Here is a 25,126-nt window from a genome sequence, read left to right as displayed (position 1 = left end):
CTGTAAATCTTAGATATGGGAAGGCCTGTTGGATAATTTAATCCATCATTCCACCTGCCAGTTCAGCATGTTCTTCAGTACTGTCCAATCTAAGAAATTGTGAGCACATATTTAAGTTCAATGTCATACACGTTATTTGGTAGTCCTTAGTTATACAAGAGTGTAACATAAGTAGACAGTGTTCAATTTCATCAGCTTCTCCCTTCTCACCTTTTAGTGATAGGGAGGGTCTGATCTTGCACTGTTAAATTTGGGCTGTTGTGAAGACCTTGTTATTTAGTGTGCAAAGTTCATGAAAGCTTCAGTGAAGTGGCAGATGATAAAGGTCTATTCATAAGAGACTCCCTGAATCCCTCTCCATGGTTATAAATTACTTTGTCAAGGGTAAATATGGTTAAATTTGAGTTTCCTTAAACATATAAACTCTTTGATATGGAAGACTGAATAATACCAGAGGTATGTTTGAAAGCTACTGTCCTGTTCTTAAGCCTGGCTTTGGACAGAGCATCTGGGATTTCAATTTTTCATATTTTGGATGCCCGCGAAAGACATTCTTGTTGTCTCTATTGGAAGTCAGTTTTGACCTCTACATTCTCCAGCGTACAGCTGTGATGAACATTGATGCTTTTCTAAAGTAAAATGATCTTAAAGGCCTCTTCTCTAGGGAGATAACTAGTGCACTGCCGTGGGAAGAGTAGTTCACGTCCTGTGTTATCCAGTTCCTGCTACCCAAGTCTGTTGTCTTCTCTGGACATGTGGTTTTTTTTTGTTTTAATAATTGAAAATTTTAGTGTGTGTGTGTGTATGGATACTCAAAACTACAACACAGTAAGGCTATGGTTTTTCAACCCTGGCTACATAAAGTCAGGCTGCTAAATCCATATTTAAGGACTGAAATACGTGGCCGGATTTTTTGTCCCCTCCCGTCCCCCTCCTCCCCGTAGCGCTGAGTATCTGCAGCTCCTGCTAACTTCAGTGTTTTGCTCGGTAAAATTAAAGTGGTCCTAATTGTATGTGCCGGTATGTATGTGTGTATGCCTACATAGGGACTAGGGAGCCTGACTTCAGGAACCCAGATCTGGAAATCTTGTCATAATGCTGAAGTCTGCAATTGAAGTCCAACCGAGGAAAAGGGAAAGATAATATTTCTACTGATGCTAACTCAACCACTTTGCATATCATGTATGTTTTCGGATATCTGTTTTAAAACTTCAAAATATTAAGCTCCACATCTGCGAAGAGAAACAAGAATGGACTATGCATCATGTATACGCTATGGCTGTATGAGTTAGTGTTGATGAAGGAGCCTTAAGCCAGCACACTGCTGCCATGAGCAGGCATAGCTTTATTGACTTCTGAGGAGTTGAACAATTTACATCAGTTATGAACTTGGCCCCTTGATTTTTAGCTGTGCTTGACTTTGATTTTTAATTCTGCAAATCACAGTGTATCTTCAAGGGACAAGAACCTTGATTTGGAGCATGGTAAAGGGATAGTTGGTTACAGTGTTTTAGGAGACAAAACACAGTTTAGAGTCACTGCTTCATATTATGCCTAGCAGTTGCTAGTACACCCCCCTCCACAAATGTTCCTAACTCTGTGCTTGCTGAGCCCAGACCTTACTTAATACGCTTGAACTCTACCTCTGGCAGTAAACAAGTTAATGTTCAGTGAAATGGAAATGCTTATCCCACTCACAATGTCAAGGCTGTGCTCTGTAATAAGTATAATTTCCTGCTATTTAATTCTCCCTCCTGAAGGAGGATCACTTTACTGTGCCTATTACGTATCAGTTCTCAAGAACAATACTGCTGGTTAGTGAGAGTTGGGAGTATTTTTATTTGTTCTTTTAAAACTAAGGGCCCAACCCTGAGCACCTTACCAGGGCACAGCTCCATTAAGCATTCCAGAGCGCAGGATCAGGCTCCAAGGGCATATAAATCAGCAGAGCTGTGTTACTACCTTCTTTCTGAAATCTGTTATTCAGGGTACTAATCCAAGAGTGATCCAACTGTTGAAAAACCATGAGTCAGGCACCACCCAACAACTGTCAGGCTGGCTAAAATTCATGAGATATGAACAAATATTAAATTCAGAGTTTTTTTTTATTTTCCCTCTGGTTTTTGAACTTTGAAACTCTTTTCTGTGAGGCAGGCATGCTGGAACAATTTGTATCGTGGGGGTGCCGAGGGCTATTGATCCAAACTGTAAACTCTATCTACGATGGAAACCATTTCAAGATAGGGAGTGCGGCAGCACCTCCTGCATCCCTAGTTCCAGCACCTATGCCACATGGGTTAGAAATGGGCCTTCATTTTTTGAAAGTAACAGCTCAGACTCTCACATAATGGCATGAATCCAGGGGCCTGATCTTTAAGAAGAAAACACCAGGTATCTGAGACCTGGGAGTAAAATGATGAGAGTCAGCAACACTGAGTGACTGTCTCTTAAACATGATTATGATTGTTTTGGCACTTTTGCACAGAATTGAATTTCATTTCATAGGGGGTTGACTTCTCTGTTAAGTGTATATTTTAAAGTCTGTTTTATCACTTAGACTCCTGGAAAACCACAGTTGGAATCTTTAGATTGTTGCATGGAGAATCTGCTGCCAAACAGCTACAGTAACATTTCCCACAATGTCTTCATAAATGTTGTATTTCTGTTAAGATGGTAGCTACTTCCATATAGTGATTGAGCTGACAAAAATGCTTAGAAACCATGCTAATACTTTTACATTAAAATTCCTTTTGACCATCATTTCATTATATCCCAGGGCACTCTCAAATTGCTCCTGAGTGCACTAAGTCTGATCTGGAACTAGCACAACTGGCTTACACAGAGAAATCTTTCCTGGTTTAGAACAATACTGTAAGTAAAATTCCTTAAATTAAAGGCATCTGCTCCTTTCTTCCTTTTCTTTAACCCCGTTCTCCACCTAGTGAGAATGTGCCTGGAATGGAATCTTTTAAGTGAATATCTGTGTGATAAACTGAGTAAACAAAAATCATTGAATGGGACACTGTGGAGCTCAAGTTGTCTTTGCCCTGAGATACCTATCGAAGTTTTCACTGCAGCATGGGCTGGGAAATACTCTTCCAACTGTAGAAACTACAATCCAAACTTCCTGTCTCCAATACATCAACCTCCAGATCAAAGAGTTGTTCAGCTGGCCAGATGGTGACTAGACTCATGTATTTTTTTTAGTGCTTTTATCACTTTAAAGTCAGCACTTTCTTGGAATTGCATCAAGTGTTCACTCTTGGAATTTTTTTTTAGGTTTTTTGTTTGTTTTTTTGGCTTGTTGTCTATGGGGCTTTTACTCAGGGAATTCTTCTACCTAGTAAATACACTAACACTCCTTTTCCTTCTCTTTTTTCCTAGGGCCAACAAGCCAGAAATGTCTGACAAGATGTCAAGCTTCCTTCATATTGGAGACATTTGCTCTCTATATGCAGAGGGCTCAACAAACGGATTTATCAGCACCTTGGGGTAAGGTCACCTGATCTCTTGCATTGAAAGATTCCCTTAGCTGTGCAAAAGACCGACAAGGCTCACCTAGTAATCCTGAGTCTAATGGATATGGGTGTTTCCTGCACCCATAAATAATGGAATAAGTTGGGGGAGTCTTCTGTAAAAACTTGTCATGTTTTGAAAATAGCTTTGTATCTGCTCTATTGCTTTGGGCTATCACTTGAGAGGGCAGAGGGGATAGGAATGGAAATAGTATGGTTTTACCATGGGATGGGCAAAGAGCCTGTCACAGTGAAGTTATGGGGGGAGTGATGTGAGGAAGGAGCTTGGGAAGGAGCAGGCTCCTTGGCATAATCTGCTGATGAAGGATGGAAGGCTGCTTAGGTAGACATTTTAAAAGAGAAGAGTAGGTCAAATCGCGTCTGTACCAGTATTTACCGCTAATGACTGGTACTACCTCTTCCGACATGCCTAAGATTTCTCATGTAAACAACATCACGCTTCTCCAGCTCAAGGGTATTTACTTTTTTTGCTGCTGGGCTGCATCTCCAAGAACTGGAGCGGTAGCCCTGCCTGTCTTGCTCCTGTTGCTTGGTGCACTTTCTTTGGTGGCCTGTCCACCCTGACAAACACCATACTACATGCTTCCTGGTAGAGTAACCATTCAGCGAGTCTTCTCAGAAACCAGTCCAGGCTGCTTCCTTAATCCACAAGTGTTAGGGGGCCACTCCTCTAGGGCAAGGAAGCTTTCCCCTGGTGAGTATCATGAACTCCAGGAGAATCTAAGCTTTGACTAAAAAATGACACAAACCTGTTTAATTTCACTCTACTGCTGCTTGAGGACAGCTCGTCACATCAGAGACTGGCTCTGGAGCTATTCACTGGACAAAGCAGTAAAGGCTGGGAGAGGAGTAACAGCGGATACCTTCTCTTTACAGCAGTCAGAATGCTGAGGCAGGGCAGAGTAACTGATAGAGAGTTTACCATGACAACCAGGATGCTGATTGAGCAGTCAAGTAACAGTCAGGAAGGTAGGTGGGATGAGGGCTAGAGAGACACACTGCTTCTCCCTTCCAGCAGTCATCGGGACCTGGGGGTGGGTGAGGCAGTGATAGTGGCTGCAAATTAATTCAGTTCCTACTGTCCAGATGCATGTAAGAGATGAAGCTTCTGAGCAGGGGAAAGGGACATCATCCCCTCTCCCCACTTCCCAGCGGCTAGTGATGGTTGGCATCTTACCTGGATGTTGCCCCAGACAAACTTGTAGATTTAGTCCTCAAACTGTTAGAAAGTCTAGCAGCTATTCTAGAACCCTGAGTAGATATGAGGATGTGGGTGCATGGAATCATCTGATGGAGGGAGATGACTGAAAAGACAGAAAAGATAAGTACGTTATGGGGAGGCAGTGGGAAGGACTCAGAAGAAAGGAGTTAGGAAAATCTAGGATGTAGAGAATGCGACTGGGGGGGGAAAGGGAAACTAGTGGGAGAGAAAGAAGCAGGCACTGAAGAAGCACCGTGATCTATTATAGGAAAAAGAAGAAAATGTGGGATGCTGCCAGAAGGGAAAGAAGGTATGATAAAAGCAAAGCATGTAGTAAGTAGGGTTGGTGGGATAGTATTTGGCGAACGTATTTGACAAATTTCCCAGGTGATCATCAGATATGATTCATGGTCTTTGCAGCATTCGACCAGCTGTATAACTGGCCAAATACTACTTGCTGAACATTGGTGAAGTTAATTGAAAAATATATTTAACTGTTTTTGTTCTACTGTTTAAGTAACTCAAAGAGTAAATAACATTTAAAAAAACAAAACAGAAAGTTGATTTGACAGTACATTTTAATTAAATACAGTGCACAATAAACAATTGGCTATGGCTTTGAGGGCATTACTGATTAGCTATCTTTCACCATGGCTTCAAATTCATTCACAATATTTTAAGGTAATTGTACTGTAAAATGGTCGTGTGTACTCTGAGCCAGATTTGAAATAGAAATCCCAATTGCTATATGAAACATGAAATGTATTAGCATCTTAATATCCCTTCATAGTCAAATTATCTTTGTTCCATAGTTCACTTACTGTTTGACCTGAAGAAAATTATAGCAGCTCAGGAAAAAAATCAGTGTAACCTTCCTCAGTTGTTATGATATAAGGCTATCAAAACTCCAATTTATGCTGTGTGTGATGGCTTATGAATGCAGTTAAAGAAGGATGGAAAACAAATACTGTTATAAATCCTAATGCTGTTCCATCCAAGTAAATCTATCTTTGAAGGATTTTCTGGCTTAATACATGTCTTTACCGCTTAATCAGAACTTCCCTTATGCTATTTTCCAAATTCAGTTATCTGATTTTTCTAATTACTATTTTATTATGTATATAAATCTCATCTTGTGTGTTGCACACACTAGAAAATTATTTTCTTTATTGTGATGATCCACCATGTATAGCTAGGAAGTTCACCTTCCCTTAAGTCCATGTAAACACCTTTTGAATCAATTAATTTTCTATGAACTTCATGATTTTCCATAATTGTTGTCTCAAAGACATTCCCTGCATGCAACCAGCCTCTACAAAGAACAGTTCTCATATTGTAGATCTCAGGCTGTTTTTCCCAGCTGTTACTATATGAGAATGGAGTGTCCCAAACCTTCAGGACATTGGGGAGAACTGTGCTTTATGCACATGTTGAAGGCCTCTTTGACAGGTCAGTGGAAAAATCTTAATTTGAGCTGAGAAAGTCAAACTAGATACTTTAAAATATTTGTTTACTGTATATGAAAAATAGAGGTGTTCAGCAAAAATATAGTTCCAGATGGTCTAAAATATGTCCAAGGCATAAGACTTGTGCCAGGTAACAGCAATATACTTACCTTGTTTCCTTCGTTCCCTGGGAGTAGACACGCCCCCATGTCTTTGCCAGTACACGCTCAGAGAAGAAGCTCTCTGTTGGAACTCTCTGATGGAACGCCTTACAGGTGCAGTTATCCAATTCTATCCCCTTCCTGGTAAAGCAGGAGGAGGTTAGATTGATCTTCTGTTGGTACCAACCTTCACTGGACTATTGAAAAAACAAACAAAAAAACCCCCCACTCATCTGTAATTAAGCCAATTTTGACCTGACCCTGGCAGTTCTTTTCAGTAATGTATATTTGGCTATCTGGCTCCAAGGTGAAACCTTTCCCTTTTGATGACTGGTAAGCAAGGATGCATCAATTATGCCTTCCTCTCTCTTTTGGTAGTGTGTTTTTCCCTATGCTAATGTAGTTAGTTCCTGGCTTTTTGGACACTGAGGCTTCACTGGGGGTAATATGTGATCTGATGCATTCATCATTTTTCCCCCTAGTTTGCTGCCCTTGTTTATTACATATTCTCAAACAGTGGTATCTGTCCAAGAGGTGACATTTGCAGTCTAGCCTTTGCTCATCTAATTGGAATATGGGTCAGTCTGTGTGTTTCCCCAGGAGGGGACATGAGGAAGACGCAGGAGTGATAACTTACTAATTGTCCCACCTGTCAGCAGTGTGGTTCTGGACAATGCAAACAAATTAGCTGCATGCTTCATAGAAAGATTTGGCATGAGTTGGTTTCTGGGAATTGTCTGTCCTCCATTGAAGCGGCCAGCAGGATTGAGCATTGAAAGCAACCCACTTTGTGTCTGGTACCTAGGAAGTAGTAGTTGCAAGCAAAAACCTCTTACCTGAGTTGCTCATTTCTTTGCAGCCTTGTGGACGATAGATGTGTTGTGCAGCCGGAAGCAGGTGATCTTAATAACCCACCCAAGAAATTCAGAGGTAAGATTATAAGTTTATTTACGATCCTCTTTCAAATCTCTCTTTAAAACTCACCTTTGCTGTGATGTCTGCAAATGAACTTGTTAAGTGTTAGGTTGCTGATGAGCTGGTACCCCCGCTTATCATGCTGACTAATGTTGTCTCATAGTTTTCTTGTACTCCTCCCTCTGTCTGTGTCTGCCTGCTGCCTCTTCTTTTATACTTAGACTGTAAGCTCTCTGGGGCAGGGACTGTCTTTTGTTCTGTGTTTGTGCAGCGCTTAGCACAATGGGGTCTTGGTGTACTTATTACCCTAATAATGTAAAGATCCCATATCTCTGGTTCAGAACGATGGCTGCATATGTCATGTTTTAGAGTCCTTTTTACTAGTGGCCTTCGGTAGGGGATTTAGCATCTTCCTGTGAACCTGTCCTTTCCACTGGCGATGACTTAAACTTAGTCCCAATGTCTTTCATGGTGTGGAGACACATTGCTGTTTTATGTGTTGAGCACCTATTTCACAAATAGTTGGCTTGCATAGGTTTAAGAACTCATTTTGGGTGTGTTTAGTTTAGGCTGGTTTTCTTATCGGTGCAAACAGGATGCAAACAGGTTTGTTTCATTTCCTTTTCTCCATGTTTAATTAGGCTCCTTTATGACATACAGAGAGCATAAATAGGTTTAGTATTGGATAGACAGAAAGTAACCCTAGGAAAGAAAACGAAAGGGAGTGAACCTGGTTCGACACAACAGCTCCTGTTTTGACCTCACCAAGTACTAATAAATTTGTTTGCCCTCCTGCCTTGCACCATGAAATTAACCCTAAGAAAGATATGCTTGGTCACATGGAGTAAAAGCGTTCCTCTTTCAAATCTTAGATAGGAGTGGCAAAAGAAGACCATAGTGACTTCTCCTTGTTAAACTAATTTTTGAATAGGAAGGGAAGAAATTAATGTGGGTCCATTCTCAGTTAGTTCCTTAAATTTATTCTCTGTGCCCCACTCATTTTTTAGTGCCTGAAGTTCAAAGAAACAGAATAAAAGATTCATTTATCTTGTATTGCCTCCCAACCCCTGCTAAGAAACAGAAAATAAGCAAGCTCGTTAAAGAGAGGGTGTATAAAATGTTTGCCCTCTCTTCACTGTGTGTATTCTGCAGCACGCTGCCTTCAATTTGTGTTTGCTACCCTCTTTAGGTCTGGAACATCATTTTTTGAGATGTGTGGAGTGCCAACAATCTCACTGAAAATCTGAGAGCTGCAGGTGATCAGCTCATTTGAAAAGTCATGCACCCTCTCCATTGCTGTCTGGCTTTTATGACAGGCTGCAGTTTTTCTTCCCTTATAATTCAGAACACTGATGAGATCACATTAATTAAAAACAGCCTGTAAAAAGGGAATTGGGATAAATGAGTTATTGCTGTTAGATCACTGTAAAGTGCTCTTTTTTTCCTGGGTGCTTTAATACTAAATGGCTAATCGGTGTACTTATATGCAACGCATTGACTATGCTGGAAAAAATGGTCTAGAGTAGTTTTAGCACTCAATGTTAAATTAGTCAAGGAAAGTGGAGTGCTGTTGTTCTGGATGTTGTCTCATGAACTGGAATATATGATGCTAAACAAATTTTGATCTTAGCGTAAAAGACTGAGGAAAAAGAACAGACTTGACTAGGAAGAGCCAGGAAAGGTGAGAGGAAGAATAGAAAGACAATTATTACTCATGTAGCTTAGTGACTACAAGTAGGTACAAGTAGCTACCACACATTCGTCAATCATTTAAAACATTATGTTTGGAGGTTGCTTGTAAAGTATTAAGGGAGAAATGAATAATCTGACAATCGTTTCAACCTGTGTAGAAGCAATTTCACCTAAGACTTCACAGGGAAGCCTATATGTTCTTTCCTTTAACAGTTAATGGCAATGGAAAATATAAAATCTTAGCACGATGTTCTTTATATGTTAATTCCCCAAAAAGATCTTAAAAGTGTGTAACACCTCTTTGCCGATGTATTTTTATATGGCCTCCATCACCACTACATTGGAGCATTTCAGGTTGACTTCACCACCTTCTGTGCAGTAGGGAAGTATTTCGTCATGTATAGATTGTAAATAGAGGCACAGAGGGAGCAAGTTACTTGCCTGCGGTCATGCAAGAATTGGATGGCAGAGCTAGGAGTTCAATCCAGGTCTCCTGAGTGTCAGTCCAGTGTCTTAATGACAAAAGCGAGAATCCCAGCATAAGGGACACTGATACTTTACAATCTACGCTGTACGCAGACACTAGAAAAATTCAACCTTCTCTTGAGTGGAGGGCAACAGCAAACCAAGGGCTGTAGTTGCACAACAGGAGAAACTTTGGCTGAAGAGACACAGACACCACTTAAACTTACAGGTTCTTTAAATAGCAGGTGATTTGATATATTTTAACATCTCTAAAGAAGGGCTCTCCTGAACTCTGCACTGGTGGCACTATCTAGTCCCAGAGTTTAGGCTGGTTAAACTTGAGGCTCAGGGCATCCTGAACTGTAAGCTGCCTTGTTACCCCTCTGCCTCAGTGAGAGAGATTTACTGCTGCTAAACTGTTCTTCAGCTCCCTGAAGCTCCAGTCCATTAGCCAGCCCAACAAACTCTTCAGGACTTTGCCAATCCTAACTTTGCCTTGGAGGCTAACTCTTGGTGTACTTCAGTTCCTGAACTCTCCTGAAGTGTTCCCCTGCTGCATCCACACTTGTCACTGGGCTCCCACAGAAATACCAAATTCGTTGTCTCCAAAGAGACAGAATACACACCAGCCTGCAGGCACAGCCAAGAGTGCACTCTTCACTTAACAGAATAGCACTGAGAGGGATTTATAATAAAGCCAGAACAAGTTCAAAGTGATTCTATGCCGAGATAATAGAAATTGGTTACAAATAAAACAGAAGTATAACATTCTTCTAAGAGACTACGTCTAACCTTAGCAGGTGTCGAGCTTTGTCTAGAGCAGTTTTCTCACCTACAGTTACTTTTCAGCGTCACCACCTTACATAGTTGGGGATCAGTGTTGACCTCTTTGTTCCCGTAGTGATGGATACAAGATGCCCTTTTGCTTCGCCTTTATATTCTCCAAGGTTGGTAGTCTTTGTCTCAAGAGTCAGGCTGACCCCCACTTCCCTGGGGCTCAACATATGGTTTTCTCCAGGGTGCTGATGCCAGGCAGTGTGTTCATCCTCCTGGTAACTGATGTTTACCTCAGATGCAAATGAACTACCCATCGTCTCTGACATCCCTGTGCTCCATTTATGCTATAGAAACATGCAAATCAATACTACTTTGTCTAGGACAAATGTGTTTATACAGTCTGCCCCCAAAACACACTTTAGGAACATATTTCCAGCACACACACACCTAATTCTGTGCACACTGTCTGTACTTATGTCACACCATGATATTTTTGACCAGTGTGTCACCAGTTTTCATTTGATAGGGCACTCTTTACAGATTACACCTAAATACTATGACAGTTATGTGTTTTAAGTGTGTCCAGTCTGATGGAAATTCACAGAACAACGGGCCCACTGCCAATTGGTATTGAGAGGGTCTTAGGGTGACAGCTATGGTACGAGTGGCAGTTCTCTTAGACATATCCATGCTGGCTGTACTCTATCTACCTCACTAAAAAATAGCTGTGAGGACTCTGCGGTGTGGGCTGCACAAGCTTGCGTGCCACCCCCCGTCCCGCTGATATGTACTCCCTTGTGTGGCTGGCACTGAAGACTGCTCCATGGCATCCTTACTGCTATTTTTAACGAGCTAGCTAGACTACAGTTAGTGTGAGTATGTCTGCCTGAGCTGCAAATCATATCCCTGGATGCCACGTAAACATAACCTTTGTCCTCCAGCTTTTCCCTCCAGCTAAAATATTGCAAAATTCCTCTGGATAGCATTGGGACTAAAACAGGTAGATAGCACAGATACCCTCAACCTATGGGCTGGGTCCAGTCCCCAACAAGGTCTCTGGTCTCTCACATGTTCTAAAACTAGGACTATCAAACGATTTAAAAAAATTAATTGTTCTTAATCACAAGTTTTAATTGTACTGTTAAAGAATAATAGAATACTAATTTATATTTATTATAAATATTTTGGATACTTTTCCTACTATTGAAATATATTGATTTCAATTACAATGCAGAAAGCAAAGGGTAGTGCTCACTTTATATTTGTTACAAATATTTGCACTGTAAAAAAAGATTAACAAAATAATATTTTTCAATTCACCTCATACAAATACTGTAGTGCAATCTCTTTATCATGAAAGTGCAACTTACAAATGTAGTATTTTTTTACATAACTGCACTCAAACAAAACAATGTAAAACTTTAGAGCCTACAGGTCCACTCAGTCCTACATCTTGTTCAGCCAGTTGCTAAGACAAAACAAGTTGTGTTTGTTTTTTTACAGTGCAAATATTTGTAATAAAAAATATAAAGTGAGCACTGTGCACTCTGTATTCTGTGTTGTAATTGAATGTGTGACAGTGATTTCACATGGTACTTGCTGGAGCATAGCATTAGGTGGGATCTGGTAGGCTGTAATGAGGCCTACTCTCCATGAGACTTAAAAGAAGAGATTATGAATATGCTGAAGTCTAATTTTAGCTTGACTTGTGAGGGCATTCAGAAAGCCGTGCTAGAAGTAAGTGAATGTCATTAATTACATTCTAGGTTTCCATTAGAGTAGGATCCCAGGTAATCAAAGCCCAGTGATTTAGCTGATAGCATGTCTTCACAAACAGAAAATGTTTACATGTTGTAAGCTGCTTTACAACTTTGTGTGAGAATCTGCTTTCAAATGAGCTGTGCTTTGAGCTGTGCAGATGTTGGTTAATACTTAAAATTCACCTTCTCAGTGGGAGATGTCAGAAACATGACTGTGGATTTCACTTTGATGGCTGATGCTCTTTATAAGTGCAGAAACCTGCTTGAGCTTCTGTGGTCAAAGGTAAACTTACAAAGATATCTTTACTGCTATATTAGAAGTAGTTGTAAAGAGATGCCGAAGTCCAAATTCTCTGCTTGGATATGCATGCGTGACTTTTACAGAAATCAAGAGAAAATGCATGTGTATATCCAGTGGCTGAATTTGGCCCTTCTGCTTTCACTTAGCTATCAGTATTTCAGGATTAAAAACTCTTGCTGCGTAGATGACAATTAGTCACATGTAGTGTGCTCTGAAAGCTCCGTTGTCGACATGGCGACTTTACCTTTGTTATTCTGATACATAGCTTTGACTTCACAACTTTTAGAATATATTTCGCTTTTGATGTGCGTAATGGTTCAGTTACATGTATAATCTGTTTGCTGATGTAACTACTTCACACAAGTCTTTTTATAATAAATACCTCATAAGTATCATTAAGCACTAACACCACACTCCCTACATGAAAATGGCCCTTAGAACTAGTTACTTTTTTGAAGGATTCTCTGTGTAGCTGAGAAGAGGAATAGTTCTTGGATTATTTTGCCCGCTAATGATGCATTCCTTATAGTCAACATTAAAGAGATGAGTTTTGAGGGAAGAATTGGGTAAGCATGGTGCCTTGGTGACCCATGATGCAGAAGGAGTTTCATCCCAAAGGGGAGAGAGGAGTGGGAGAAGGAAATTTATTTAAGCTTTTGAGTTACTGTGGTCAGAAGTAAACTTTGTAAAGGTACTGTTTTGAGGGCCTCAGGGCTGGTTATGTTGGGAGAGCAGTGGAGAGCAGATTGAGATATCGGGCTGATGTAGTTGGTGCAGTGGAAAGAGGGGATGAAATAAGAGCTGAAGTTTCTAGATGTGGGCTGAGACAGAATATTGCTGGGCTTTGAAGAAAAGGATAAGAAGCTTTAGTACGCTGCTGTGATAAATTAAAACATCGGATGGAAATGTGTGTCTGATGCAAGAAACTTGTTTGCTTCCCAGAACTTTGAGCTTATTAGTTCAATTGTTTTGGTGCTAAGTCACTTTCAGTTTGGGTGCCAAGAGTTGTTTCATGTTCTGAACGCTGGCACACCTTTACATCCTTCACCTACAAAAAATGAAGTGGAGAGACTGCTAGAAGACTGATTTTTGTGGTTGTGTTTTTTATTGCAGAAGCAGTTGACGAGTGACCATAAGTTGGTGTTAGACAGCAGTTACACGGCTGTGAGACTTGAGTAGTTTTTATACTAACATCTTGTATATGATTCTGCATCCCCCCCCATCTAAGAAGTGGTGTTTCCCTTCATAGTGGCATTTTCTGCTTCAGTTAAGCAAAAGTCCTTCAGCAGAACAACTTGTCTGCTTGACAAACATTCTGAGACTCTAAGGTAGATTAACTAGTGAATCTTTGTTTTTCCCCAGGACATCTACAACAAAATCTTTAAGAAACAGCGTTTTATTTACCCAGCTTGAATATAGTTTCGGTACAAATGACACCCGCAGTAATAAAATCCTAGTTTCACAATTCTTAAAACATAAGACAAGTCAGTAATCTGTGCTATTTTTGGATAGTAAAAACTATCCACTTAGGCCAGAGGTTTTCAAAATGTGGGTCGTACCTTCCCCCAAGGGAGGGTGGTGAGCAGCGATGCCAGGCGATGGTGGAGCTCAGGGTTCGGCAGGGCTCGGGCAGGGAGTACTACCTCCACCTCCGACTCGCCTCCTTTTGTCGGGGGGTAGGAGGGCACAACCAAAAATTGTAATTCAGAGCGAGAGCTCATCTCAAAAAGATGATTTTAAAAAGCTGAGATCACATTTTATTCATGCTATCAAGGCTGTTTGAATAGGATTGTGACTCTCATTGTAGACCAGGGGTAGGCAACCTATGACACATGTGCCAAAGGCGGCACGCAAGCTGATTGTCAGTGGCACTCACACTGCCCGGGTCCTGGCCACTGGTCTGGGGGGCTTTGCATTTTAATTTAATTTTAAATGAAGTTTCTTAAACATTTTAAAAACCTTATTTACTTTACATACAACAATAGTTTAGTTATACATTTATAGACTTATAGAAAAAGACCTTCTCTAAACATTAAAATGTATTACTGGCAAAACCTTAAATTAGAGTGAATAAATTAAGACTCGGCACACCACTTCTGAAAAGGTTACCAACCCCTGTTGTAGACTCTTCCATTACACCTTTTTATATACACAGGTTTGTGCAGAACATACGAAATAATTGCTGTTGAATCTCTTATTGGTGATAGAGGGCTGAACGTAATGCTTGGAACTTGCATGATTCTCAGAGGTGAATGTCTGTCTGTTTTACAGACGAGGAGGAAGGGGAGGCACTGAGAGGCTAAGTGGCTTGGCCAAGGTCACACAGACAGTGGGTAGCAGAGCCAGAAGTTAAGCCACAAGACTGGCAAGATCCTACACCCAGGTTCAGCAGAACGGGAGGTGTAGGATCTTGCCAGTCTTGCGGCTTAACCTCTGGCTCATACTGTACAGACTTAATGTGCTTTTGCAGTCTTTTTTATAGGTGTTTTTCCCATCAGAATTTAGTAGTACAGTAAACCTGTATGTTAACATGATGGAAGACTTGAGGGCTTGCCAAGTGGCCTCCCTCTATTGCTCAAATGTATTTATTCAGGACATGGATCCTCTTGCAACCTCAAATGGACTGGATAGTTTGTAATAACTCCATTGCAGTACAGTGAAGAAAAAAATGTTCTTGCTGGGTTAATTTATCCAGCAGCCACCTCCTTCACAGAACATTGTTTTAGCTGTTGCTGGGCAACGCTTCTTTTTGGCAAAACATTCAAGTAATGAGCCGGTATCTCTCTTAGACTTAAAATGCCCTCATAGCAAAGCAGAAGATGAGAAGTTGAAATTCTGTTTCTTCTTTGGATCCTAATCCATGTTGTTTCTGAGTAATGGTGACATGAAGCATTTTATTGTGCTTCTCTGGTAGTGTTAAGGCTAATCTTGAACATCTCAATCTTTGTAACTAGAGTGTGTATTTGAAATGAAGCTGGATAGTAGAGAGAATTTCTAGTATATATGCTGGCTGTCTTGATGGGATTCTCTTGTTATGCTCCACATTCAGTTAGATCAATATATATCTTTTTAATACAGAGCTGAGGATTCTTAAGGATGCGCATTTCACACTTCCCACCAGGACTCAAGTTTGCACTCAAATGCTTTGTTTAATGTGAACCAAGTCACACCACGTACACAGGTTGTATAACTCCATAAACTATATTGCCACGTATTGGAATGCTGAATATTTTGTCGCTGACTTGTTCAAAGCTCAGAATTAAGAGTTACAGTGAACTCACCTTTTAGTTCAAGTTTAGTATACCTGTCCTCAAAAAAGTGGGCCATTTGATATCTGTTTAGCTTCACCTAAAAAGAGTTTTGGAAAATTTCAGTGCTTGCATGTATCTATGCATAGGTTTTCTCCCCCCCCCCCCCACCATCACTCCGATGAGAGTAATCAGAGCAGTTTGGGTTGCTGTATATGATTTTTTTTTTTTTCCTCCAAAATAGCCTGCATTTGGTGATTATCTGGCTATGCTGCAAAGAGCATCTGTTTTGATAGGAGTTTGGCAGAGGATTGTTCATGGAATGATGGGAAGTAGAGAGGGTTATTGTTTTAATGTTAATATTAATTATCTGGGTATCTAGAACTCACATGGGATTTTTTTTCTTTCAATTTAAATTTATCTGGTAGTGGCTCAAACATTTTGGTGACGGTGAATTAACAGATTAAACTAGTAGCACAGACAATGCATGTAGTATGCAGAAATGATTTCAGTCAGATTTACTGTACTGTAACTTTCGGAAAGTACTCTTCTCGTGGCTCTCACGGTCAGCATGGTGGTTTTGGATATTAGCAATGTGGCTCCATTTCAGTTTTGAAATTCATGGGTTAGATTGAGATGAGCTCATTGAGTATCTGAAGATTAAACAGGGTAAAGTCATAAACACCTGCTTATTACACTGGATTTTTCTTACCTGTCTGACTTGCAACATTTTAATGCTGTCTCTTAGTCCTTCATAACATCTCTGCTGATGTCGTGGTCTCTTGTTAAACCAAGAAACTTTTTAAGAATGGAATTCTGTTCACATGACTGGGGAAAAATGTTATACCAGGGATTTGGAGCAATCAAATTTTTGAATTGCTCCGTTCCGGGTCCGCTCCAGCTCTGGACATAAAACCTACTGGTCCGTGCTCGAGCTCCGGGCTCCGCTCCAAAGCCCTGCATTATACTAAACAAGGACAAATTTAGGTGCTTAAGACTTTTTTTTGCAACGTGCAAATTAGGTGATGTGCCAAAAAGGCCTTAGACTGTGAAAGGAAGTGCCCATGGAGCACATTCTATGAGTGGATGTTGCATCTTCAAAAACGCTGATCACTTTAGACCATACTGGAACGACAATGGTTTGTTCTACCGTTCCAGCTGATGGTATGTATTTAAATTATGTATGCTATCTTCCTGAAATTTTGAACTCTCAACCTGCAAGCCATCTGTCTATCCATGGTAGAATTTTATGTAACACTTATCACTCTGGCATCTAAGTACTGAACAAAATTAAAGGTTCCAAAAGTATAGTCTCATGAGCTAAAGCAGAAATGCATTTTTTAATACTCACCCAAATGTGAAAATGCTGCACTGGGCATATTGGAAAAGCCAAAAAGCACTCTTTTAAACACCAGTGAAATGCACGAGACTGAGCTTTTGTGGGGAGAAATAGTAGATAATACAGTACAGTGCTTGCAACTTTACAACAACATTTGACTGTAATTGCCCCCAGAGAAGTATCTCAGGCACTGCAGTTATATTTGTTACATGAATAGAGGTGTCCCTCAGATACTTCTGTGCCATAACTCACGATATATTTTGTTCTGATGAATGATGTCCAGTGTCTCTAGCTTGTTTTAACATTCAATGAAGAGGAGAGGACTTTGCTCCGTCTATACAAACGTAGTTGGAATGTAGAGGTTATATACTAATTTCCATAGATATTAGGAGCTAAATTCTGCCTAAGAGCAAGGAGAATGAACTTGTATGAGACTTGAATGCAGCTGTTGGAGGGCAGAATTTAATGTAAGAACCAAGGCATTCTCATACTGAATTAGCCCCAAACTCCATCTAGCCCAGTAAACTGTCTGTAACAGTGCTTAGCACCAGATACTTTAGAGGAAGGTTGAAGGAACCCCCGCTGCCCCAATAAACAGTCGTGGGATAATCTGCCCCCCATGAAGCTCTTACCCTAATTTAGAACATTTAGACTGACTTGAACCTTGAAGGATAAGATTGTAGGTCCTCCTCAACATGTCTTTTTATTAGCATGAACTATTATAACACTAGGTATACCTATTTGAACCCTTGAATTTTGTATTGGGGTGGGGGGAATATATTTATTTTGTGTTTTTTGTTTTTTTGTTTTTCCCTATTCTGTGGGAAGAAATGGATGCTTATTCACTATTGGCCTGTTTCTTAAGGCAGGCTGGCATTCTGTAGCTGGCTTGGTGACTTGCTGTGCAGCGGGAAATGGGAGTGACATTCAGTACCTTGCTTCCCGTCTTATTGGAGCTTGGGTACTTCGCTGAGATGGCTGCCTTGCCTGTAGGATATCTTAACAATGACTCTCTGGAGTGGTGTTGCTGTATTTCCTGGAGAAGGAGCACCAAGACGGTGTTGTTAGGGAAAGTACATGCTAAACAAATTGCTATGGACAGGCTCTACTCTCTATTGCAGGGGTAGGCAACCTATGGCATGCGTGCCGAAGGCGTGGTACTCACGCTGCCCAGGTCCTGGCCACCAGTCCGGGGGGCTCTGCATTTTAATTTAATTTCAAATGAAGCTTCTTAAACATTTAAAAAACCTTTATTTACTTTATATACAACAATAGTTTAGTTATATATTATAGACTTATAGAAAGAGACCTTCTAAAAACGTTAAAATGTATTACTGGCATGCAAAACCTTATATTAGAGTGAATAAATGCAGACTCGGCACACCACTTCTGAAAGTATCAGAGGGGTAGCTGTGTTACTGTGGATCTGTAAAAGCAGCAAAGAATCCTGTGGCACCTTATAGACTAACAGACATTTTGGAGCATGAGCTTTCGTGGGTGAATACTCACTTCGTCAGATGCATGTAGTGGAAATTTCTAGGGGCAGGTGTATATATGCAAGCAAGCTAGAAATAATGAGGTTAGTTCAATCAGGGAGGATGAGGCCCTGTTCTAGCAGTTGAGGTGTGAAAACCAAGGGAGGAGAAACTGGTTTTGTAGTTGGCAAGCCATTCAGTCTTTGTTTAATCCTGAGCTGATGGTGTCAAATTTGCAGATGAACTGAAGCTCAGCAGTTTCTCTTTCAAGTCTGGTCCTGAAGTTTTTTTGCTGCAGGATGGCCACCTTAAGGTCTGCTATAGTGTGGCCAGGGAGGTTGAAGTGTTCTCCTACAGGTTTTTGTATATTGCCATTCCTAATATCTGATTTGTGTCCGTTTATCCTTTTCCGTAGAGACTGTCCAGTTTGGCCGATGTACATAGCAGAGGGGCATTGCTGGCATATGATGGCGTATATTACATTGGTGGACGTGCAGGTGAATGAACCAGTGATGGTGTGGCTGATCTGGTTAGGTCCTGTGATGGTGTCGCTGGTATAGATATGTGGGCAGAGTTGGGATTGAGGGTTTGTTGCATGGATTGGTTCCTGAGCTAGAGTTAACTATGGTGCGGTGTGCAGTTTCTGGTGAGAACATGTTTCAGGTTGTCTCTGGGCGAGGACTGGCCTGCCACCCAGGGCCTGTGAAAGTGTGGGATCATTGTCCAGGATGGGTTGTAGATCCCTGATGATGCGTTGGAGGGGTTTTAGCTGGGGACAGTATGTGATGGCCAGTGGAATCCTGTTGGTTTCTCTCTTGGGTTTGTCTGCAGTAGAAGGCTTCTGCATACACGTCTGGCTCTGCTGATCTGTTTCCTTATTTCCTTGTGCGGGTATTGTAGTTTTGAGAATGCTTGGTGGAGATTTTGTAGGTGTTGGTCTCTGTGTGAGGGGTAGAGCAGATGCGGTTGGACCTCAGTGCTTGGCTGTAGACAATGGATCGTGTGATGTGCCCACGATGGAAGCTGGAGGCATGAAGGTAGGCATAGCGGTTGGTAGGTTTTCGGTAGAGGGTGGTGTTAATGTGACCGTCACTTATTTGCACCGTGGTGTCTAGGAAGTGGACCTCCCATGTAGATTGGTCCAGGCTGAGGTTGATGGTGGGGTGGAAGCTGTTGAAATCGTGGTAGAATTTTTCCAGAGAGTCTCCTTCCCATGGGTCCAGATGACGAAGATGTCATCAATGTAGCGTAGGTAGAGAAGCGGCGTGAGTGGACGAGAGCTGAGGAAGCGTTGTTCCAGGTCGGCCATAAAAATATTGGCATATTGTGGGGTCATGCGGGTGCCCATAGTGGTGCCACTGATCGGGAGATATATATTGTCATCAAATTTGAAATAGTTGTGTGTGAGAATAAAGGCACAGAGCTCAGCAGCCAGTTGTGCTGTGGCATCATCAGGGATACTGTTCCTGACAGCTTGTATTCCATCTGTGTGTGGGATGCTCATGTAGAGAGCCTCTACATCCATGGTGGCTAGGATGGTGTTTTCTGGAAGGTCACCAATGCATTATAGTTTCCTCAGGAAATCAGTGGTGTCATGGAGATAGCTGGGAGTGCTGGTGGCATAGGGTCTGAGTAGAGAGTCCACATATCCAGACGGTCCTTCAGTGAAAGTGCCAATGCCCGAGATGATGGGGCGTCCATGATTTCCGGGTTTGTGGATCTTGGGTAGTAGATGGAATAACCCTGGTCGGGGCTCTAAGGGTATGTTGATTTGTTCCGGTGTCAGTGTAGAGAATGTCCTGAGTAGATGGTGCAGTTTCTTAGTGTACTCCTCAGTGGGATCTGAGGGAAGTGGCCTGTGGAATTTGGTGTTGGAGAGTTGTCTGGCGGCCTCCTTTTGGTAGTCAGACCTGTTCATGATGACAACAGCACCTTCTTTATCAGCCTCTTTGATGATAATGTCAGGGTGGTTTCTGAGGCTGTGAATGGCATTGCATTCTGCACGTCTTAGTTTATGAGGCAAGTGATGTTGTTTTTCCACTATTTCTGCCTGTGCACATCGGCGGAAGCATTCAATGTATAGGTCCAGACTGTCATTTCGACCCTCAGGACGAGTCCATGTGGAGTTCTTCTTCTTGTGCTGTTGGTGGGAGGGTACCTGTGTATCAGTGCACTGTTCAGTGTTGTCCTGAAAGTATTCTTTGAGTTGGAGACGGCGAAAGTAGGCTTCCAGATCGCTGCAGAACTGTATCATGTTGGTGGGGGTGGCAGGGCAGAAAGAGAGTCCCCGAGATAGGACAGACTTTTCTTCTGGGCTGAGTGTGTAGTTGGATAGATTGACGATATTGCTGGGTGGGTTGGGGGTACCATGGTTGTGGCCCCATGTGGCAGGTAGGAGTTTAGACAGCTTACAGTCCTTTTTCCTTTGTAGAGAGGTGAAGTGAGTAATGTAGATCTCCTGTCTTATTTTAGTGAAGTCCATTTGTGTGGAAGTTTGATTATTAATGAGAGTCCCCAGGTTGGAGAGCTCTTTTTTGATGTTATTTGATGACAATATATATCTCTGGATCAGTGGCACTTCTATGGGCACCCGCATGACCCCACAATATGCCAATATTTTTATGGCTGACCTGGAACAACGCTTCCTCAGCTCTCGTCCACTCACGCCGCTTCTCTACCTACGCTACATTGATGACATCTTCGTCATCTGGATCCATGGGAAGGAGACTCTGGAAAAATTCCACCACGATTTCAACAGCTTCCACCCCACCATCAACCTCAGCCTGGACCAATCTACACGGGAGGTCCACTTCCTAGACACCACAGTGCAAATAAGTGACGGTCACATTAACACCACCCTCTACCGAAAACCTACCGATCGCTATGCCTACCTTCATGCCTCCAGCTTCCATCGCGGGCACATCACACGATCCATTGTCTACAGCCAAGCACTGAGGTCCAACCGCATCTGCTCTACCCCTCACACAGAGACCAACACCTACAAAATCTCCTCCAAGCATTCTCAAAACTACAATACCCGCACGAGGAAATAAGGAAACAGATCAGCAGAGCCAGACGTGTACCCAGAAACCTTCTACTTCAAGACAAACCCAAGAGAGAAACCAACAGGATTCCACTGGCCATCACATACAGTCCCCAGCCAAAACCCCTCCAACGCATCATCAGGGATCTACAACCCATCCTGGACAATGATCCCACACTTTCACAGGCCCTGGGTGGCAGGCCAGTCCTCGCCCAGAGACAACCTGAAACATGTTCTCACCAGAAACTGCACACCGCACCATAGTTAACTCCTAGCTGAGGAACCAATCCATGCAACAAACCCTCAATGCCAACTCTGCCCACATATCTACACCAGCGACACCACCACAGGACCTAACCAGATCAGCCACACCATCACCGGTTCATTCACCTGCACGTCCACCAATGTAATATATGCCAGCAATGCCCCTCTGCTATGTACATCGGCCAAACTGGACATTCTCTACGGAAAAGGATAAATGGACACAAATCAGACATTAGGAATGGCAATATACAAAAACCTGTAGGAGAACACTTCAACCTCCCTGGCCACACTATAGCAGACCTTAAGGTGGCCATCCTGCAGCCAAAAAACTTCAGGACCAGACTCCAAAGAGAAACTGCTGAGCTTCAGTTCATCTGCAAATTTGACACCATCAGCTCAGGATTAAACAAAGACTGTGAATGGCTTGCCAACTACAAAACCAGTTTCTCCTCCCTTAGTTTTCACACTTCAACTGCTAGAACAGGGCCTCATTTTCCCTGATTGAACTAACCTCATTATCTCTAGCTTGCTTGCATATATACACCTGCCCCTGGAAATTTCCACTACATGCATCTGACGAAGTGGGTATTCACCCACGAAAGGTCATGCTCCAAAACGTCTGTTAGTCTATAAGGTGCCACAGGATTCTTTGCTGCTTTTATGCTTCTGAAAGGTTGTGGACCCTTACTCTATTGTGTCTCCTTGCACAGGAAAGATTACAGGTAGAGTGGGAGGGAAAATGAGAGAGACCTCCCTGGCATACAATGTGAATTCTGTGTGGATTGGCCAGGTTGAGCTTTCCCATTGATCTGCACTGGGATGGAGTATTGTGGTTAACGTGCAGCATTCAGCCAACTATGTTTTTTTTGCTTGTTTTACATTTTAGACATGCTCATGTTTTGCACCTAGATAAATGAAAACAGATGTAGTTTTATAAATGATGGAGCAAATGTCCTCAGAACATACAATGGGCATGAATATACACTGCTGGAACTTTACACGAGAGGAACGCTGGTCTTGTGGTTAAAGAACTAGAGAGGAACTCAGAAAAAGCAGGCTCTGAGTTCCTGTCTTGGTGACACTCTGTTGCTTGGAGGAAGGCACTCCATCTCTCGGTCTCAATTTTCCATCTGAAAAATGTGGATAATCCCCTACTTAACAGGCAAGCTGAGAGAATAAATTCATTGATTTTAATGACATGGTTGGGGAAATGCCTTCACAAGTACCTTGGTGGTATCAAAAAAGAAGTAATTGAAATGCTCACTAATTTAATTTTTTTTTGTATCATCTGGGTACTGTAAATGTATTTAAACATTTTTTTCCATGCTGAAAGTTCAGGAGAGTTCAGGTAGGACTGAGGGAAGGCTTGTCAAAATCCAGAGTTGAGCTGTTCAGTGCAACAGTACTGTTTAAAACCTAGTCCCAACCTTGTAGACAAAAGAATACTGTGCCTTTGTTGCCATAGTTTCAGTGCAAAATCTGACCTTCGCTACAATAACATTCGGTTAGAAAGAACTTTGCTAATCAGTTTTCTAAAATTAGTGTGTTCCCTAGTTCATAAGCTGGTATGAACAGGATATTTAATGAAATATATACTTAGTAACAAGAGCCCAAGGGAATTAAATGCCTTGATGAGTTGGAGGGGGGAGGGGGAACGGACAGACCAGATCAGTGCCTATCCCCCTTTTAATACAATCAAAAGTACTTTGTAGTTTGTGGCCTGCTTATTATGTAAAGTAATTCTGTTGTTCTGTTCTCCTCTGCAGCTGGCCCTCCTTGCAAACACACTTAACTTTCTTCTTAATAAGCTTTCAGACTCTGCCCAAGTGTATAGGGGCACTTCTGAAAAGTCACTAAGGATGCTGATGAATCAAAACTGATGGCTCACGTTCATACTGGTAGTATTAATATAAAACTTTTCAGAGGACTTCAAACAGTTACAGTAACCTAAACCAGCAACTTAGTGGTCTTCATCCATGGGTCTCAAGCACTTCATGAAGGGGTAGATAAAACCTCTATTTTATATGCAAAGGTTGAGGGGAAATACTGAGGCGGAGAGAAATTAAGTGCCCAAGGTCATATAGAGGTTGTTGGCAGAGATGGAAGTAGAACTTCCAAGTGTTAAACTCTACGTGTCTGCATTAACTGGTGGGATTTGCTGCCTCCAATTACACACTCGATTCTCCAAAGTGCTGAGAAATATGAAAATGAAATGGAGCTGGAGGGAGGTGCCTAGTATGCTAAAATATTGCATTTGGTATTTTTTTAAAAAGAACTTCTCCAAATTTTTCAGAGTTCTGAGATGCATAAAACTCTGTTGGATCTGGAATAACTTAAGCTAATGCATCTATCGTGTTCTGGGGAGATAGCCCCTGCTTCACTGACCAACCCTGGGATGGGATATATTTCTAACTCAGATCTTCATCTGGTCATGAAAGCTGTAGCTGAAAGACCAGTCTGTTAGCAATCATGAAAGTGATTATGTATTTTGAACCTGTCTTGAACACACAGATCAATCTTACTGGAGCCCAAGGTGAACCTTGAAACCCTCAACCCTATCTTGTGTGCGTGTTTGGGCTTGGTAGGGGAGGAAGAGAGAGAGAGAGAGACCAAAATAAATGGGAACCTAGCTATTTTCTCCTGAATTTAAAGACTTGATGTTTCACTTGAACAGGAAATCAAATGCAGAGACTGAAAGAAGAAAAAGAAAATTAGACTTCCCTTTGAAGGAGAGCTCGTTGGATTTGGGCCTGTTCTGCATTCATTCCTGTTCCAGCTCTTGTGCTCCGTTCCCCAACTGAAATCTCTGCTTCAGCATTTCTGAATCCCTGTGCATTTCTATTTTTTTCCCATTTAGGATTAGAACAGTGCTGATTGGCAGCCCTAGATACTGAAGCCCCCTGTATGCACAAAATATGCACAGCATGGGTAGTGGCAGTGCCAACTTCCCAGCACTGCTGCACTAATGTGCCTCAAACTTGACCTTGAGAAGAACCATCTTGGAGGCAAAATTATCCACTCATTTTGGGAAGGAGGGTTTTAGTATCACTACAGGGAGTAGAACCTAGGTTTCTAGACTTGGTGCCCAGGACAATCTGCTGTATCACATTTCTCTCTCCCACCAGATAATGGTTTTTGACTGCTTGCTTTTTTATGAGATCACAGTGTGATAGTGTCATGGTATAATTCCCCACTCTGAACCTTAGCGTCCAAAAGATGGGGTACCAGCATGAATTCCTCTAAGCTCAATTACCAGCTTAGTACTTGCAGCGCTGCCACCAACCAGGAATTCCAGTGCCTGGTACACTCTGGTCCCCTTAAAACCTTGCCCGGGGACCTCCAAGACCCAGTCCCTCTGGATCTTAACACAAGGAAAGTAAACCCTTTCCCTCACCGTTGCCTCTCCCAGGCTTCCCCTCCCTGGGTTACCCTGGAAGATCACTGTGATTCAAACTCCTTGAACCTTAAAACAGAGAGGAAAATTCACCTCCCCCCCCCTCCTTC

General features: G+C 41.9%; 1 protein-coding gene across 1 annotated transcript in view; it reads left to right on the top strand.

Moving 5' to 3' along the window:
• ITPR1 (inositol 1,4,5-trisphosphate receptor type 1) overlaps window positions 1–25,126 on the top strand; it is a 309,353-nt gene that overhangs the window by 11,155 nt on the left and 273,072 nt on the right. Inside the window, 2 exon segments of the mRNA XM_030568211.1 lie at window positions 3,385–3,492; window positions 7,203–7,273. Coding sequence (XP_030424071.1) covers window positions 3,385–3,492; window positions 7,203–7,273 — 179 coding nt within the window.

The sequence above is a fragment of the Gopherus evgoodei genome, chromosome 7, assembly GCF_007399415.2.
Source record: "Gopherus evgoodei ecotype Sinaloan lineage chromosome 7, rGopEvg1_v1.p, whole genome shotgun sequence".
Classification (NCBI taxonomy): domain Eukaryota; kingdom Metazoa; phylum Chordata; order Testudines; family Testudinidae; genus Gopherus; species Gopherus evgoodei.
Note: the sequence above shows the minus strand (reverse complement) of the source record. Positions and strands in the feature narration are given on the sequence as shown.